Source organism: Salmo salar, chromosome 20, assembly GCF_965601325.2.
Source record: "Salmo salar chromosome 20, fSalSal1, whole genome shotgun sequence".
Classification (NCBI taxonomy): Eukaryota; Metazoa; Chordata; class Actinopteri; order Salmoniformes; family Salmonidae; genus Salmo; species Salmo salar.
Window position 1 is genome coordinate 3,439,191 of NC_138310.1, and position 18,142 is coordinate 3,457,332.

Genomic DNA, 18,142 nt, shown 5'->3' on the forward strand with positions numbered 1-18,142 from the left:
CCAGCCGCAGTGCAGAACCCGTGGAGCAATTTTAGGGGTTAAGTATCTTACTCAAGGGCATAAGGACAGGAGATAGTACACTCCCTCCAAAAAAAACCCATCTCAGTTAACTGTTGAGTAATGCTGTCCATCTGTATGAGGATGTCTGTGACCTTTACTGTAGCCATGATTACATCCCAAATGGATCCCTATTCCCTATATAGTACACTACCTACTCTATGGAACCCTGGTCAAAAGTAGTGCACTATATAGGGAATAGGGTGCCATTTGGGATGTGTGCCAAGTCAACATTCTCTGGTTGAATGGGCCCAGATGGTTGAACTCACTTTCTGTCCTCTGTGTTGGATGTAGGATGTCTCATTTCCATCAAGGCAGCTCCGAATTTCTACACAAACAGGAAGACGGTCAATAGTCAATCGCCTGCAGGTTAAACAACATATACATGGTACACGCTGCTGTGGGAATCAAACACACACACACGCAGGTAAACACACAAGCACACACTCAACCGCACGCATACACACACGTGCAGGTACACACACACACACACGCATGCGCACACACAAACTAACACACTGTACTGGCCAATCATACCTCTCCATTTTCGGGTGGATCTCCGTTGCCAAATGTACTGGTCACGGCCAGCACCAGTGTTTCATGCTCCAGATCCACCATGTCGTATTCATCCATTGACATCACCTGTAGTAGTGGAACATGTGTGTCAATAAAGCTGTCCACATTTCATACATTCACTTAATGTGTGTGAACCAGAAACATTTTGAAATGAAGTGAAAACACATTATATTTTCAGCAAACAAAATGGCAGATATTCAAGACCAAAAAAAACCTCAGAGTGATACCAAGAAAATAACAGTCATATAGTGCCTTCAGAAAGTATTCAGACCCTGTCACGCCCTGACCTGAGAGAGACGGTTTATTTCTCTATTTTGTTAGGTCAGGGTGTGGGGTGGGCATTCTATGTCATTATATTTCTATGTTTTGGCCAGGTATGGTTTCCAATCAGAGGCAGCTGTCTATCGTTGTCTCTGATTGGGAACCATACTTAGGCAGCCTTTTCCCACCTGTGGTTGTGGGTAGTTGTTTTCTGTTTTGTGTTTCTGTACCTGACAGAACTGTGCGCTTTCGTTTCCCTTTGTTATTTTTGTTCGAGTGTTTGTTTGATTTAAATAAATAATCATGAACACGTACCACGCTGCATCTTGGTCACCTCTCTACGACGATCGTTACAGACCCCTTGATTTTTCCCAAAAAATTATGTTACAGCATTATTCTAAAAATGTTTAAATAAATAAAAATCCTCAACAATCTACACACCATACCCCATAATGACAAAGTGAAAACAGTATCTTAATTACATACAGTACCATCAAAAGTTTGGACACACCTACTCATCCAAGGGTTCTTCTTTATTTTTACTATTTTCGACTAGAAAAGTATGAAACTATGAAATAACACATATGGAATAATGTTGTAACCAAAAAAGGGTTAAACAAATATATTTTATATTTGAGATTCTTCAAAGTAGCCACCCTTTGCCTTGATGACAGCTATGCACACTCTTGGCATTTTCTCAACCAGTTCATGAGGTAGTCACCTGGAATGCATTTCAATTAACAGATATGCCTTGTAAAAAGTTATTTGGTGGGTTTCTTTCCTTTTTAATGTTGTGACAAGGTAGGGATGGTATACAGAAGATAGCCCGAATTGGTAAAAGACCAAGTCCATATTATGATAAGAACAGCTCAAATAAGCAAAGAGAAACGACAGTCCATCATTACTTTAAGACATGAAGGTCAGTCAATGCGGAAAATTTCAAGAACTTTTAAAGTTTCTTCAAGTGCGGTCGCAAAAACCATAAAGCGCTATGATAAAACTGTCTCTCATGAGGACCGCCACAGGAAAGGAAGACCCAGAGTTACCTCTGCAGCAGAAGATAAGTTTGTTCGATTTACCAGCCTCAGAAATTGCAGCCCAAATAAATGCTTCAGAGTTCAAGTAACAGACATATCAACATCAACTGTTCAGAGGAGACTGTGTGAATCAGGCCTTCATTGTAGAATTGCTGCAAAGAAACCACTACTAAAGGACACCAATAAGAAGAAGAGACTTGCTTGGGCCAAGAAACACAAGCAATGGACATTAGACTGGTAGAAATCTGTCCTTTCGTCTGATGAGTCAAAATGTGTGTCTTTGTGAAATGCAGAGTAGGTCAACGAATGACCTCCGCATGTGTGGTTCCCACCGTGAAGCATGGAGAAGGAGGTGTGATGTGTGGGGTAGCTTTGCTGGTGACACTGTCAGTGATTTATTTAGAATTCAAGACACACTTAACCAGCATGGCTACCATGGCATTCTGCAGCAATATGCCATCCCATCTGGTTTGCACGTAGTGGGACTATCGCTTGTTTTTCAACAGGACAATGACCCAAAACACACCTCCAGGCTGTGTAAGGGCTATTTGACCAAGGAGAGGGATATAGCGCTGCGTCACATGACCTGGCCTCCACAATCACCCGACCTCAACCCAATTGAGATGGTTTGGGATGAGTTGGAGCGCAGAGAGAAGGAAAAGCAGCCAACAAGTGCACAGCATATGTGGGAACTCCTTCAAGACTATTGGAAAAGCATTTCACATGAAGCTGGTTGAGAGAATGCCAAGAGTGTGCAGAGCTGTCATCAAGGCAGGGTGGCTACTTTGAAGAATCTCAATATAAAATATATTTTGATTTGTTTAACACTTTTTTGCTTACTACATGATGTGTTATGTCTTCACTATTATTCTACATTGTAGAAAAAAGTAGAAATAAAGAAAAACCCTTGAATGAGTAGGTGTGTCCAAACTTTGGACTGGTACTGAAGTATTCAGACCCTTTGCTATGAGACTTGAAATTGAGCTCAGGTGCATCCTGTTTCCAATGATCATCGATGAGATGTTTCAACAACTTGATTGGAGTCCACCTGTGGTAAATTCAATTGATTGGACGTGACTCGGAAAGGCACACACCTGTCTATATAAGGTCCCACAGTTGACAATGCATGTCAGAGCAAAAACCAAGTCATTAGGTTGAAGGAACTGTCCGTAGAGCTCTGAGACAGGATTGTGTCGAGGCACAGATCTGGGGAAGGGTACCAAAAAATGTCTGCAGCATTGAAGGTCTCCAAGAACACAGTGGCTTCCATCATTCTTAAATGGAAAACATTTGGAACCACCAAGACTCTTCCTAGAACTGACCGCCTGGCCCGACTGAGCAATCGGGGGAGAAGGGCCTTGGTCATGGAAGTGACTTGGTCATGGAAGTGACCAAGAACCGATGGTCACTCTGACAGAGTTCAAGAGTTCCTCTGTGGAGATGGGAGAAGCTTCAAGAAGGACAACCATCTCTGCAGCACTCCACCTATCAGGCCTTTATGGTAGAGTGGTCAGACGGAAGCCACTCCTCAGTAAAAGGCACATGAAAGCCTGAAAGCCTGCTTGGAGTTTGCCAAAAGGCCCCTAAAGGGCTCTCAGAACATTAGAAACAAGGTTCTCTGTTCAGATGAAACCAAGATTGAACTCTTAGGCCTGAATACCAAGCGTCACGTCTGGAGGAAACCTGGCATCATCCCTACTATGAAGCATGGTGGTGGAAGCATGCTCTGGGGATGTTTTTCCACTGTGGAGAAGTTTTTCTTCCTCTGACTAAGACCGTAAGGAAGAAACACGGTCATGAGTCCAGAGACCATAGGGCAGCAGTGAGGTATCAAATGAACACTACGTCCTTGTCTTAACGAGCTGATAATGTGCTGCGATACAATTAACACCCAGATATCCAACTCTCTCTCTGATTCCAGCAGCCTTAGTTCCTACGGGCCATCGTGCTGAGAGAATGAAAGAATGAGAGAATGGACAAGATGACCGAGAAGAGGAAGAGAGGAAATGCCCAGTCATCCATCCACTCTGCATCTGCCTGTCTGACTCAACTACAACAAGATCGTCCCTCTCGTCTGATTGATTACTTTAAGTAGGAAGCAGTAAAAACAGAATATGTCACATCCTGGAGGGAGACACTAGATGATTGAGAGCAGTAGAGCCGCACATTTTTCTATTTTGACAAACACATTTACACAGCCTGCGGTTTTTAAAGATTTTATCTTAAACTACAGCTTAACGCTTGGCTGGGTTGATTCTTCCGCTGTGGCCCCTGGCACTTTGCTGCATGAGAGGGAATCGGAATGTGACAAAATACACATTTCCGTGTAAGCTCGCCTTCTTGGTGTGAAACCGTCTCCTCACTTTTTCAAATCTGCGGGGCCTCAGCTTCGTCAGTGAGGGGGGATTGTTTTTTTTTAAAGTATTTTCTTTCATTCACAATAACATCCAAAAAAAGACATGACGCATGAAGTCATATTCAAGTTGTGTGGTTTACCTTTGCGTCAAAGAAATGCTTGAAAATCTCACACAGGGTTCAGGGGGATGTTTTGAAGTCGGCTTGTTCATGTTCCAATCGAGATAACTAATATCAAAAAACAGACATGGCACATCAATTCATATTCAATTTGTGTGGTAGCTATATAAAGGTTACCTTTGCGTCAAAGGCATGCTTGAAGATCTCACACAGGGTTCTTGCATAGTCTTGAGATTTTCCGGTCTCGGTGGCGAATAGTATAGTGGCTTTGACCCTCTTAGCCATGGCTTGGCCCATTAGCTTGGCTGAGAACTTCACAGCCCTGCACAGACACACACACACACAGACAGATAGAGAAGACATGTATAATTCATAACATAATAAAACATCTCTCTATATATGTAAACATTTAAAATGGTTAATTCATAAAGCTTTTATATAGTGTAACCAAAAAAAGGATAAATCACAGGCACCAGTGATCAAAGGCACAGCAGACCTTGTCACACCACAAACCCTTAACCCTTTACCTTTTACCCCTTCCACCTTCCCTCTTCCCCCTTTCCCCCTTCCCCTTCTCTCTTCCCCCTCACCCTTTCCCATTTCCCCTCACCCCTTCCCTCTTCCCCCTCACCCCTTCCTCTTACCTCTTCCCCCTTCTCTCTTCCCCCTTCTCTCTTCCCCCTCACCCCTTCCTTTTACCACTTCCCCCTTCTCTCGCCCCCCTTCCCCCTTCTCTCTTTCCCCTCCCCCTTTACCCTTTACCCTTTACCACGTCCTCCTTCCCTCTTCTCTCTTTTCCATTTTTCCCCCCTTACCCCTTTCCCCCTTCCCTCTTCCCCCTTCTCTCTTCCCCCTTTCCCCTTTACCCTTTACCACTTCCCTCTTACCCCCTTACCCCTTTCAACCTTCTCTCTTCCCCCTCACCCTTTCTCTCTTCCCCTCACCCCTTCCTCTTACCTCTTTCCCTTCCCCCTTCTCTCTTCCCCCTTCCATCTCTCTAAAGTCTTCTAAACTCAGATAACTACTGTAGTTTAATAGCTTTCCCTCCACGCTCGGGTGGTTTGCTCGAGCAGACAGACAGACAGACAGTGCTGCACATCATGCCTAAACAGCAGATGGCAATCATGATGACCTAGCTTGTCGTATCCTCGTGATGACCTAGCTTGTCATATCCTCGTGATGACCTAGCTTGTCATATCCTCGTGTTGACCTAGCTTGTCGTTTCCTCGTGATGACATAGCTTGTCATATCCTCGTGATGACCTAGCTTGTCATATCCCCTTGATGACCTAACTTGTCGTATCCTCGTGATGACCTAGCTTGTCGTATCCTCTAGGTGACCTAGCTTGTCGTATCCCCGTGATGACCTAGCTTGTCGTATCCTCGTGTTGACCTAGCTTGTCGTATCCCTGTGATGACCTAGCCTGTCGTATCCTCGTGATGACCTAGCTTGTCGTATCCTCGTGATGACCTAGCTTGTCGTATCCTCGTGATGACCTAGCTTGTCGTATCCCTGTGATGACCTAGCCTGTCGTATCCTCGTGATGACCTAGCTTGTCGTATCCTCGTGATGACCTAGCTTGCCGTATCCTCGTGATGACCTAGCTTGTCGTATCCCTGTGATGACCTAGCCTGTCGTATCCTCGTGATGACCTAGCTTGTCGTATCCTCGTGATGACCTAGCTTGTCGTATCCTCGTGATGACCTAGCTTGTCGTATCCTCGTGATGACCTAGCGTGTCGTATCCTCGTGATGACCTAGCTTGTCGTATCCTCGTGATGACCTAGCTTGTCGTATCCTCGTGATGACCTAGCGTGTCGTATCCTCGTGATGACCTAGCTTGTCGTATCCTCGTGATGACCTAGCTTGTCGTATCCTCGTGATGACCTAGCTTGTCGTATCCTCGTGATGACCTAGCTTGTCGTATCCTCGTGATGACCTAGCTTGTCGTATCCTCGTGATGACCTAGCTTGTCGTATCCTCGTGATGACCTAGCGTGTCGTATCCTCGTGATGACCTAGCTTGTCGTATCCTCGTGATGACCTAGCCTGTCGTATCCTCGTGATGACCTAGCTTGCCGTATCCTCGTGATGACCTAGCTTGTCGTATCCTCGTGATGACCTAGCTTGTCATATCCTTGTGATGACATGTCTGCACCACTACCTCATCTCATCACTGTTGAGTAGATGAACTCCCTCCCTGTGTCTGCACCACTACCTCATTTCATCCCATTCATGGAGACACAACAAAGAAGAAGAAGGACAACAGGCCACCCTATAATGGACAGCAGGCCGCCCTATAATATCATTTACAAGCTGTATTTATTAGCAGTTCTATAATATCATTAACATGCTGTATTTACTAGCAGTTCTTTATTAGTGCCAAATGGAGGATTAGGAAACAAGTGTGCACTTAAAGTGTGTACTACATTATACATAAACAGCAGGCAGGACTGCAATGGAGACCTCTAACCCCAATCTAGGTGTAGCATAATGTTGCCCTAAGGCCTAATGAAAGGACCTCTCTATCTCTGTACTCACTTGGCCAGTTTCTTGAAGCCGATGGCTCTTTTCTTGGTGGGTGTCCCATTGTTGACTTTCCACACGTGGTGATTCCATGGGTCAGCCTATAGTGGTGAGAGAAGCGCGTCACATTAGGCTCAACATACAGGTCAGTGGATGATGTTACTGTACATTTAAAGGAGATACATACTGTACATAATAAAGTATTTGAAAGAATTTGACTTTGACAACACAAACTCTCCTTCTTCCGCGAACCACCTGTCACGTCCTGACCAGTAAAGGGGTTATTTGTTCTTATAGTTTGGTCAGGACGTGGCAGGGGGTATTTGTTTTATGTGGTTCAGGGTGTGTTTGTGTATGTGTTCATGTAGAGGGGGTATTTGGTTTATATGGTTCGGGGTGGTTATGTATGTAGAGGGGTATTTGATTTATTAGTCCAGGGTTTTGGTTATTGTTCTATGTTCAGTCTAGTCGTTTGTATTTCTATGTTTAGCTAATTGGTGTTGGGGCCTTCAGTTGGAGGCAGCTGTCTATCGTTGCCTCTGATTGAAGGTCCTATAAATAGGTATGTGTTTGTCATGGGATTTTGTGGGAGATTGTTTCTTGTTTTGCATTATGCCTGACAAGACTGTCTAGTTCGTTTGTTTTTTGTATACGTTGTTTGTGTTTTCCTTCTTCACTCAATAAAAAGAAGATGAGTATACATTTTCCTGCTGCGTTTTGGTCTACACCCTACGACACCCGTGACACCACCGCATTTAACCCCAGTAGGGTGACTGGGAACACAAGTCAATCAAAGAGGCAAAAAGACATTACAAGGGCAAAGTGGAGTCGTTATTCAATGGCTCAGACACAAGACACAGATGGCAGACAATTATGGATTATAAAGGGAAAACCAGCTACGTCGTAGACACTCACACCCAGACAAAATAAACACCTTTTTGCCCGCTTTGAGGAAAACCACACAGAGTCGTTGTCGTGGGCACCGCCGCTCACATGAACTGTGGGCTTCATATCTCTGTAGCCAGCATGAGTAATACTTTCAAACTTGTTAACCTCGCAAGGCTGCTGTCCAAGACAGCATACCAAGAGCATGTGCAGACCAGTTGGCTGTAGTGTTTACAACCTCTCCCTATCGTAGTCTGTTGTCCCCACTTGATTGAAGTCCACCATTGTCTCTGTACCCAAGCAAGATAAGATAACATAACTGAATTACTCACCTCTGTCATAATGAAGTGCATTGAGAGAATAGTCAAGGACCATATCACCTCCAGGGCCTGAACTCCCTGTACAACTGGTTCCTAGACTTCCTGACAGGCCGACCACAGGTGGGTGAGGGTAGGCAACAACACGTCCGCTATGCTGATCTTCAATACGGGGCCCGCCCAGGGTTGTGCGCTCAGCCCTCTACTGTAGTCCCTGTTCACCCATGACTGCGAGGCTACGCATGACTCCAACTCAATCATCATGTTTTGTTGATGACAAGACAGTGGTAGGCCTGATTATTAACAACGATGGGACAGCCTACAGGGAGTAGGTTAGAGTCCTGGCATAGTGGTGCCAGGAAAATAACCTCTCCCTCAACGTAAAAACAAAAAGGTCTGTACAGGTGCATCAAAGCTGGGACAGAGAGCCTGATAAACAATTTCCATCTCCAGGCCATCAGAACGTTGAACAGACATCCCTAGCCGGCTTCATGCCCGGTACTTACCCTGCACCTTGAGACTAATGCCCCATGTATATAGTCTTTGAAGGCTGGTCACCTCATATACGGTTTCTATACTGTTGTTTACACACTGTGTATGAATATACTGTATTCTCCAAATGGGGTGGCAGGTAGCCTACTGGTTAGAGCATTGGGCCAGCATTGGGTTAGCAACTGAAAGGTTACTAGATCGAATCCCTGAGCTGACAAGATAAAAATCTTTCGTTCTGCAACTGAACAAGGCAATTAACCCACTGTTCCTAGGCTGTCATTGAAAATAAGGATTTGTTCTAAACTGACTTGCCTGGTTAAATAAAATAGCTTATCCTAATATACCTACGACTGAACATTCCATTTTATTTACAAATAACACACTATACACACCACATATTTATATTCTATATTCTGAGACATGCTCACCCTAATATATACTCTATACCTCTGTTAATTGGACTCCTTCTGTCACATCTTGATTTCTTGTTTAGATTTTTGATTATTTGTGTATTTGTATTGTATTTGCAAGACATTCTACTGCCCTGCTGGAGTTAGTAACACAAGACATTATACTGTACTGTTGGAGCAAGTAAAACAAGATTTTCTACTGCACTGCAGGAGCTAGTAACACAAGACATTCTACTGCCCTGCTGGAGCTAGTAACACAAGACATTATACTGCCCTGCTGGAGCTAGTAACACAAGACATTATACTGCCCTGCTGGAGCTAGTAACACAAGACATTCTACTGCCCTGCTGGAGCTAGTAACACAAGACATTCTACTGTACTGTTGGAGCTAGTAACACAAAACATTCTACTGCTCTGCTGGAGCTAGTAACACAAGACATTCTACTGCCCTGCTGGAGCTAGTAACACAAGACATTCTACTGCCCTGCTGGAGCTAGTAACACAAGACATTCTACTGTACTGTTGGAGCTAGTAACACAAGACATTCTACTGCCCTGCTGGAGCTAGTAACACAAGACATTCTACTGCCCTATTGGAGCTAGTAACACAAGACATTCTACTGCACTGCTGGAGCTAGTAACACAAGACATTCTACTGCCCTGCTGGAGCTAGTAACACAAGACATTCTACTGCCCTGCTGGAGCTAGTAACACAAAACATTCTACTGTACTGTTGGAGCTAGTAACACAAGACATTCTACTGCCCTGCTGGAGCTAGTAACACAAGACATTCTACTGCCCTATTGGAGCTAGTAACACAAGACATTCTACTGCCCTGCTGGAGCTAGTAACACAAGACATTCTACTGTACTGTTGGAGCTAGTAACACAAGACATTCTACTGTACTGTTGGAGCTAGTAACACAAGACATTATACTGCCCTGCTGGAGCGAGTAACACACGACATTCTACTGCTGGAGCTAGTAACACAAGACAATATACTGTACTGTTGGAGCTAGTAACACAAGACATTATACTGCCCTGCTGGAGCTAGTAACACAAGACATTATACTGCCCTGTTGGAGCTAGTAACACAAGACATTCTACTGCCCTGCTGGAGCTAGTAACACAAGACATTCTACTGCCCTGCTGGAGCAAGTAACACAAGACATTCTACTGCCCTGCTGGAGCTAGTAACACAAGACATTATACTGCCCTGCTGGAGCTAGTAACACAAGACATTCTACTGCCCTGCTGGTGCTAGTAACACAAGACATTCTACTGCCCTGCTGAAGCTAGTAACACAAGACATTCTACTGTACTGCTGGAGCTAGTAACACAAGACATTCTACTGCCCTGCTGGAGCTAGTAACACAAGACATTCTCCTGTACTGCTGGAGCTAGTAACACAAGACATTCTACTGCCCTGCTGGTGCTAGTAACACAAGACATTCTACTGCCCTGCTGGAGCTAGTAACACAAGACATTCTACTGTACTGCTGGAGCTAGTAACACAAGACGTTGTACTGTACTGTTGGAGCTAGTAACACAAGACATTATACTGTACTGTTGGAGCTAGTAACACAAGACATTATACTGCCCTGCTGGAGCTAGTAACACAAGACATTATACTGCCCTGTTGGAGCCAGTAACACAAGACATTCTACTGCACTGCTGGAGCTAGTAACACAAAACATTCTACTGCCCTGCTGGAGCAAGTAACACAAGACATTCTACTGCCCTGCTGGAGCTAGTAACACAAGACATTATACTGCCCTGCTGGAGCTAGTAACACAAGACATTCTACTGCCCTGCTGGTGCTAGTAACACAAGACATTCTACTGCCCTGCTGGAGCTAGTAACACAAGACATTATACTGCCCTGCTGGAGCTAGTAACACAAGACATTCTACTGTACTGCTGGAGCTAGTAACACAATACATTCTACTGCCCTGCTGGTGCTAGTAACACAAGACATTCTACAGTACTGTTGGAGCTAGTAACACAAGACATTCTACTGCCCTGCTGGAGCTAGTAACACAAGACATTCTACTGCCCTGCTGGAGCTAGTAACACAAGACATTCTACTGCCCTGCTGGAGCTAGTAACACAAGACATTCTACTGCCCTGCTGGAGCTAGTAACACAAGACATTCTACTGTACTGCTGGAGCTAGTAACACAAGACATTCTACTGCCCTGCTGGAGCTAGTAACACAAGACATTCTACTGCCCTGCTGGAGCTAGTAACACAAGACATTCTACTGCCCTGCTGGAGCTAGTAACACAAGACATTCTACTGTACTGCTGGAGCTAGTAACACAAGACATTCTACTGCCCTGCTGGAGCTAGTAACACAAGACATTCTACTGCCCTGCTGGAGCTAGTAACACAAGACATTCTACTGTACTGCTGGAGCTAGTAACACAAGACATTCTACTGTACTGTTGGAGCTAGTAACACAAGACATTCTACTGCCCTGCTGGAGCTAGTAACACAAGACATTCTACTGCCCGCCTGCTGGAGCTAGTAACACAAGACATTCTACTGCCCTGCTGGAGCTAGTAACACAAGACATTCTCCTGTACTGCTGGAGCTAGTAACACAAGACATTCTACTGCCCTGCTGGTGCTGGTAACACAAGACATTCTACTGCCCTGCTGGAGCTAGTAACACAAGACATTCTACTGTACTGCTGGAGCTAGTAACACAAGACGTTGTACTGTACTGTTGGAGCTAGTAACACAAGACATTATACTGTACTGTTGGAGCTAGTAACACAAGACATTATACTGCCCTGTTGGAGCTAGTAACACAAGACATTCTACTGCACTGCTGGAGCTAGTAACACAAAACATTCTACTGCCCTGCTGGAGCAAGTAACACAAGACATTCTACTGCCCTGCTGGAGCTAGTAACACAAGACATTATACTGCCCTGCTGGAGCTAGTAACACAAGACATTCTACTGCCCTGCTGGTGCTAGTAACACAAGACATTCTACTGCCCTGCTGGAGCTAGTAACACAAGACATTATACTGCCCTGCTGGAGCTAGTAACACAAGACATTCTACTGTACTGCTGGAGCTAGTAACACAATACATTCTACTGCCCTGCTGGTGCTAGTAACACAAGACATTCTACAGTACTGTTGGAGCTAGTAACACAAGACATTCTACTGCCCTGCTGGAGCTAGTAACACAAGACATTCTACTGCCCTGCTGGAGCTAGTAACACAAGACATTCTACTGCCCTGTTGGAGCTAGTAACACAAGACATTACACTGCCCTGTTGGAGCTAGTAACACAAGACATTCTACTGCACTGGTGGAGCTAGTAACACAAGACATTCTACTGCCCTGCTGGAGCAAGTAACACAAGACATTCTACTGCCCTGCTGGAGCTAGTAACACAAGACATTCTACTGCCCTGCTGGAGCTAGTAACACAAGACATTATTTTGCCCTGCTGGTGCTAGTAACACAAGACATTCTACTGCCCGCCTGGAGCTAGTAACACAAGACAATCTACTGCCCTGCTGGAGCTAGTAACACAAGATATTGTACTGCACTGTTGGAGCTAGTAACACAAGACATTCTACTGTACTGTTGGAGCTAGTAACATAAGACATTCTACTGTACTGTTGGAGCTAGTGACACAAGACATTCTACTGTACTGTTGGAGCTAGTAACACAAGACATTCTACTACACTGTGGAGCTAGTAACACAAGACATTCTACTGCCCTCCTGGAACTAGTAACACAAGACATTCTACTGTACTGTTGGCGCTAGTAACACAAGGAATTCTACTGTACTGTTGGAGCTAGTAACACAAGACATTCTACTACCCTGTTGGAGCTAGTAACACAAGACATTCTACTGTACTGTTGGAGCTAGTAACACAAGACATTCTACTGCCCTGTTGGAGCTAGTAACACAAGACATTCTACTGCACTGCTGGTGCTAGTAACACAAGACATTCTACTGTACTGCTGGAGCTAGTAACATACGATATTCTACTGTACTGTTGGAGCTAGTAACACAAGACATTCTACTGCCCTGCTGGTGCTAGTAACACAAGACATTCTACTGTACTGTTGGAGCTAGTAACACAAGACATTCTACTGCACTGCTGGAGCTAGTAACACAAGACATTATACTGCCCTGCTGGAGCTAGTAACACAAGACATTCTACTGTACTGCTGGAGCTAGTAACACAAGACATTCTACTGCACTGCTGAAGCTAGTAACACAAGACATTCTACTGCCCTGCTGGTGCTAGTAACACAAGACATTCTACTGCACTGCTGGAGCTAGTAACACAAGACATTCTACTGTACTGTTGGAGCTAGTAACACAAGACATTCTACTGCCCTGCTGGAGCTAGTAACACAAGACATTCTACTGCCCGCCTGGAGCTAGTAACACAAGACAATCTACTGCCCTGCTGGAGCTAGTAACACAAGACATTCTACTGTACTGCTGGAGCTAGTAACACAAGACATTCTACTGCCCTGCTGGTGCTAGTAACACAAGACATTCTACTGCCCTGCTGGAGCTAGTAACACAAGACATTCTACTGCCCTGTTGGAGCTAGTAACACAATACATTCTACTGCACTGGTGGAGCTAGTAACACAAGACATTCTACTGCCCTGCTGGAGCAAGTAACACAAGACATTCTACTGCCCTGCTGGAGCTAGTAACACAAGACATTCTACTGCCCTGCTGGAGCTAGTAACACAAGACATTATTTTGCCCTGCTGGTGCTAGTAACACAAGACATTCTACTGCCCGCCTGGAGCTAGTAACACAAGACAATCTACTGCCCTGCTGGAGCTAGTAACACAAGACATTCTACTGCACTGTTGGAGCTAGTAACACAAGACATTCTACTGTACTGTTGGAGCTAGTAACACAAGACATTCTACTGTACTGTTGGAGCTAGTGACACAAGACATTCTACTGTACTGTTGGAGCTAGTAACACAAGACATTCTACTACACTGTGGAGCTAGTAACACAAGACATTCTACTGCCCTCCTGGAACTAGTAACACAAGACATTCTACTGTACTGTTGGCGCTAGTAACACAAGGAATTCTACTGTACTGTTGGAGCTAGTAACACAAGACATTCTACTACCCTGTTGGAGCTAGTAACACAAGACATTCTACTGTACTGTTGGAGCTAGTAACACAAGACATTCTACTGCCCTGTTGGAGCTAGTAACACAAGACATTCTACTGCACTGCTGGTGCTAGTAACACAAGACATTCTACTGTACTGCTGGAGCTAGTAACATACAATATTCTACTGTACTGTTGGAGCTAGTAACACAAGACATTCTACTGCCCTGCTGGTGCTAGTAACACAAGACATTCTACTGTACTGTTGGAGCTAGTAACACAAGACATTCTACTGCACTGCTGGAGCTAGTAACACAATACATTATACTGCCCTGCTGGAGCTAGTAACACAAGACATTCTACTGTACTGCTGGAGCTAGTAACACAAGACATTCTACTGCACTGCTGGAGCTAGTAACACAAGACATTCTACTGCCCTGCTGGTGCTAGTAACACAAGACATTCTACTGCACTGCTGGAGCTAGTAACACAAGACATTCTACTGTACTGTTGGAGCTAGTAACACAAGACATTCTACTGCCCTGCTGGAGCTAGTAACACAAGACATTCTACTGCCCGCCTGGAGCTAGTAACACAAGACAATCTACTGCCCTGCTGGAGCTAGTAACACAAGACATTCTACTGTACTGCTGGAGCTAGTAACACAAGACATTCTACTGCCCTGCTGGTGCTAGTAACACAAGACATTCTACTGCCCTGCTGGAGCTAGTAACACAAGACATTCTCCTGTACTGCTGGAGCTAGTAACACAAGACATTATACTGCCCTGCTGGTGCTAGTAACACAAGACATTCTACTGCCCTGTTGGAGCTAGTAACACAAGACATTCTACTGTACTGTTGGAGCTAGTAACACAAGACGTTCTACTGTACTGTTGGAGCTAGTAACACAAGACATTACTACTGCCCTGCTGGAGCTAGTAACACAAGACATTCTACTGTAACACAAGACATTCTACTGCACTGCTGGAGCTAGTAACACAAGACATTCTACTGCCCTGCTGGTGCTAGTAACACAAGACATTCTACTGCCCGCCTGGAGCTAGTAACACAAGACAATCTACTGCCCTGCTGGAGCTAGTAACACAAGACATTCTACTGTACTGCTGGAGCTAGTAACATAAGACATTCTACTGCCCTGCTGGAGCTAGTAACACAAGACATTCTACTGCCCTGCTGGAGCTAGTAATACAAGACATTATACTGCCCTGCTGGAGCTAGTAACACAAGACATTATACTGCCCTGCTGGAGCTAGTAACACAAGACATTCTACTACCCTAATGGAGCTAGTAACACAAGACATTCTACTGCCCTGCTGGAGCTAGTAACACAAGACATTCTACTGTACAGTTGGAGCTAGTAACACAAGACATTATACTGTACTGTTGGAGCTAGTAACACAAGACATTATACTGTACTGTTGGAGCTAGTAACACAAGACATTATACTGCCCTGCTGGAGCTAGTAACACAAGACATTATACTGCCCTGTTGGAGCTAGTAACACAAGACATTCTACTGCACTGCTGGAGCTAGTAACACAAGACATTCTACTGCCCTGCTGGAGCAAGTAACACAAGACATTCTACTGCCCTGCTGGAGCTAGTAACACAAGACATTATACTGCCCTGCTGGAGCTAGTAACACAAGACATTCTACTGCCCTGCTGGTGCTAGTAACACAAGACATTCTACTGCCCTGCTGGAGCTAGTAACACAAGACATTCTACTGTACTGCTGGAGCTAGTAACACAAGACATTCTACTGCCCTGCTGGTGCTAGTAACACAAGACATTCTACTGCCCTGCTGGAGCTAGTAACACAAGACATTCTACTGTACTGCTGGAGCTAGTAACACAAGACATTCTACTGCCCTGCTGGTGCTAGTAACACAAGACATTCTACTGCCCTGCTGGAGCTAGTAACACAAGACATTCTACTGTACTGCTGGAGCTAGTAACACAAGACGTTCTACTGTACTGTTGGAGCTAGTAACACAAGACATTATACTGCCCTGCTGGAGCTAGTAACACAAGACATTCTACTGTACTGCTGGAGCTAGTAACACAAGACATTCTACTGCCCTGCTGGTGCTAGTAACACAAGACATTCTACTGCCCTGCTGGAGCTAGTAACACAAGACATTATACTGCCCTGCTGGAGCTAGTAACACAAGACATTCTACTGTACTGCTGGAGCTAGTAACACAATACATTCTACTGCCCTGCTGGTGCTAGTAACACAAGACATTCTACAGTACTGTTGGAGCTAGTAACACAAGACATTCTACTGCCCTGCTGGAGCTAGTAACACAAGACATTCTACTGCCCTGCTGGAGCTAGTAATACAAGACATTCTACTGCCCTGTTGGAGCTAGTAACACAAGACATTATACTGCCCTGTTGGAGCTAGTAACACAAGACATTCTACTGCACTGGTGGAGCTAGTAACACAAGACATTCTACTGCCCTGCTGGAGCAAGTAACACAAGACATTCTACTGCCCTGCTGGAGCTAGTAACACAAGACATTCTACTGCCCTGCTGGAGCTAGTAACACAAGACATTATTTTGCCCTGCTGGTGCTAGTAACACAAGACATTCTACTGCCCGCCTGGAGCTAGTAACACAAGACAATCTACTGCCCTGCTGGAGCTAGTAACACAAGATATTCTACTGCACTGTTGGAGCTAGTAACACAAGACATTCTACTGTACTGTTGGAGCTAGTAACACAAGACATTCTACTGTACTGTTGGAGCTAGTGACACAAGACATTCTACTGTACTGTTGGAGCTAGTAACACAAGAAATTCTACTACACTGTGGAGCTAGTAACACAAGACATTCTACTGCCCTCCTGGAACTAGTAACACAAGACATTCTACTGTACTGTTGGCGCTAGTAACACAAGGAATTCTACTGTACTGTTGGAGCTAGTAACACAAGACATTCTACTACCCTGTTGGAGCTAGTAACACAAGACATTCTACTGTACTGTTGGAGCTAGTAACACAAGACATTCTACTGCCCTGTTGGAGCTAGTAACACAAGACATTCTACTGCACTGCTGGTGCTAGTAACACAAGACATTCTACTGTACTGCTGGAGCTAGTAACATACGATATTCTACTGTACTGTTTGAGCTAGTAACACAAGACATTCTACTGCCCTGCTGGTGCTAGTAACACAAGACATTCTACTGTACTGTTGGAGCTAGTAACACAAGACATTCTACTGCACTGCTGGAGCTAGTAACACAAGACATTATACTGCCCTGCTGGAGCTAGTAACACAAGACATTCTACTGCACTGCTGGAGCTAGTAACACAAGACATTCTACTGCCCTGCTGGTGCTAGTAACACAAGACATTCTACTGCCCGCCTGGAGCTAGTAACACAAGACAATCTACTGCCCTGCTGGAGCTAGTAACACAAGACATTCTACTGTACTGCTGGAGCTAGTAACACAAGACATTCTACTGCCCTGCTGGTGCTAGTAACACAAGACATTCTACTGCCCTGCTGGAGCTAGTAACACAAGACATTCTCCTGTACTGCTGGAGCTAGTAACACAAGACATTCTACTGCCCTGCTGGTGCTAGTAACACAAGACATTCTACTGCCCTGCTGGAGCTAGTAACACAAGACATTCTACTGTACTGCTGGAGCTAGTAACACAAGACGTTCTACCGTACTGTTGGAGCTAGTAACACAAGACATTATACTGCCCTGCTGGAGCTAGTAACACAAGACATTCTACTGTACCGTTGGAGCTAGTAACACAAGACATTCTACTGTACTGTTGGAGCTACTAACACAAGACATTCTACTGCCCTGCTGGAGCTAGTAACACAAGACATTATACTGCCCTGCTGGAGCTAGTAATACAAGACATTATACTGCCCTGCTGGAGCTAGTAACACAAGACATTATACTGCCCTGCTGGAGCTAGTAACACAAGACATTCTACTA

The 18,142-nt window shown here is 44.7% G+C and overlaps 1 protein-coding gene across 1 annotated transcript in view; it reads right to left on the bottom strand.

The window, feature by feature from the left end:
- The window catches only part of LOC100136388 (nitric oxide synthase 1), a 190,573-nt gene that overhangs the window by 21,244 nt on the left and 151,187 nt on the right, over positions 1 to 18,142 (bottom strand). Inside the window, exons 13-16 of the mRNA XM_045704274.2 lie at positions 6,946 to 7,031; positions 4,584 to 4,728; positions 595 to 699; positions 327 to 385 (exon numbers count right to left, since the gene is read on the bottom strand). Of these exons, the coding sequence (XP_045560230.1) occupies positions 327 to 385; positions 595 to 699; positions 4,584 to 4,728; positions 6,946 to 7,031 (395 nt within the window). The remainder of the gene's footprint in view (positions 1 to 326; positions 386 to 594; positions 700 to 4,583; positions 4,729 to 6,945; positions 7,032 to 18,142) is intronic.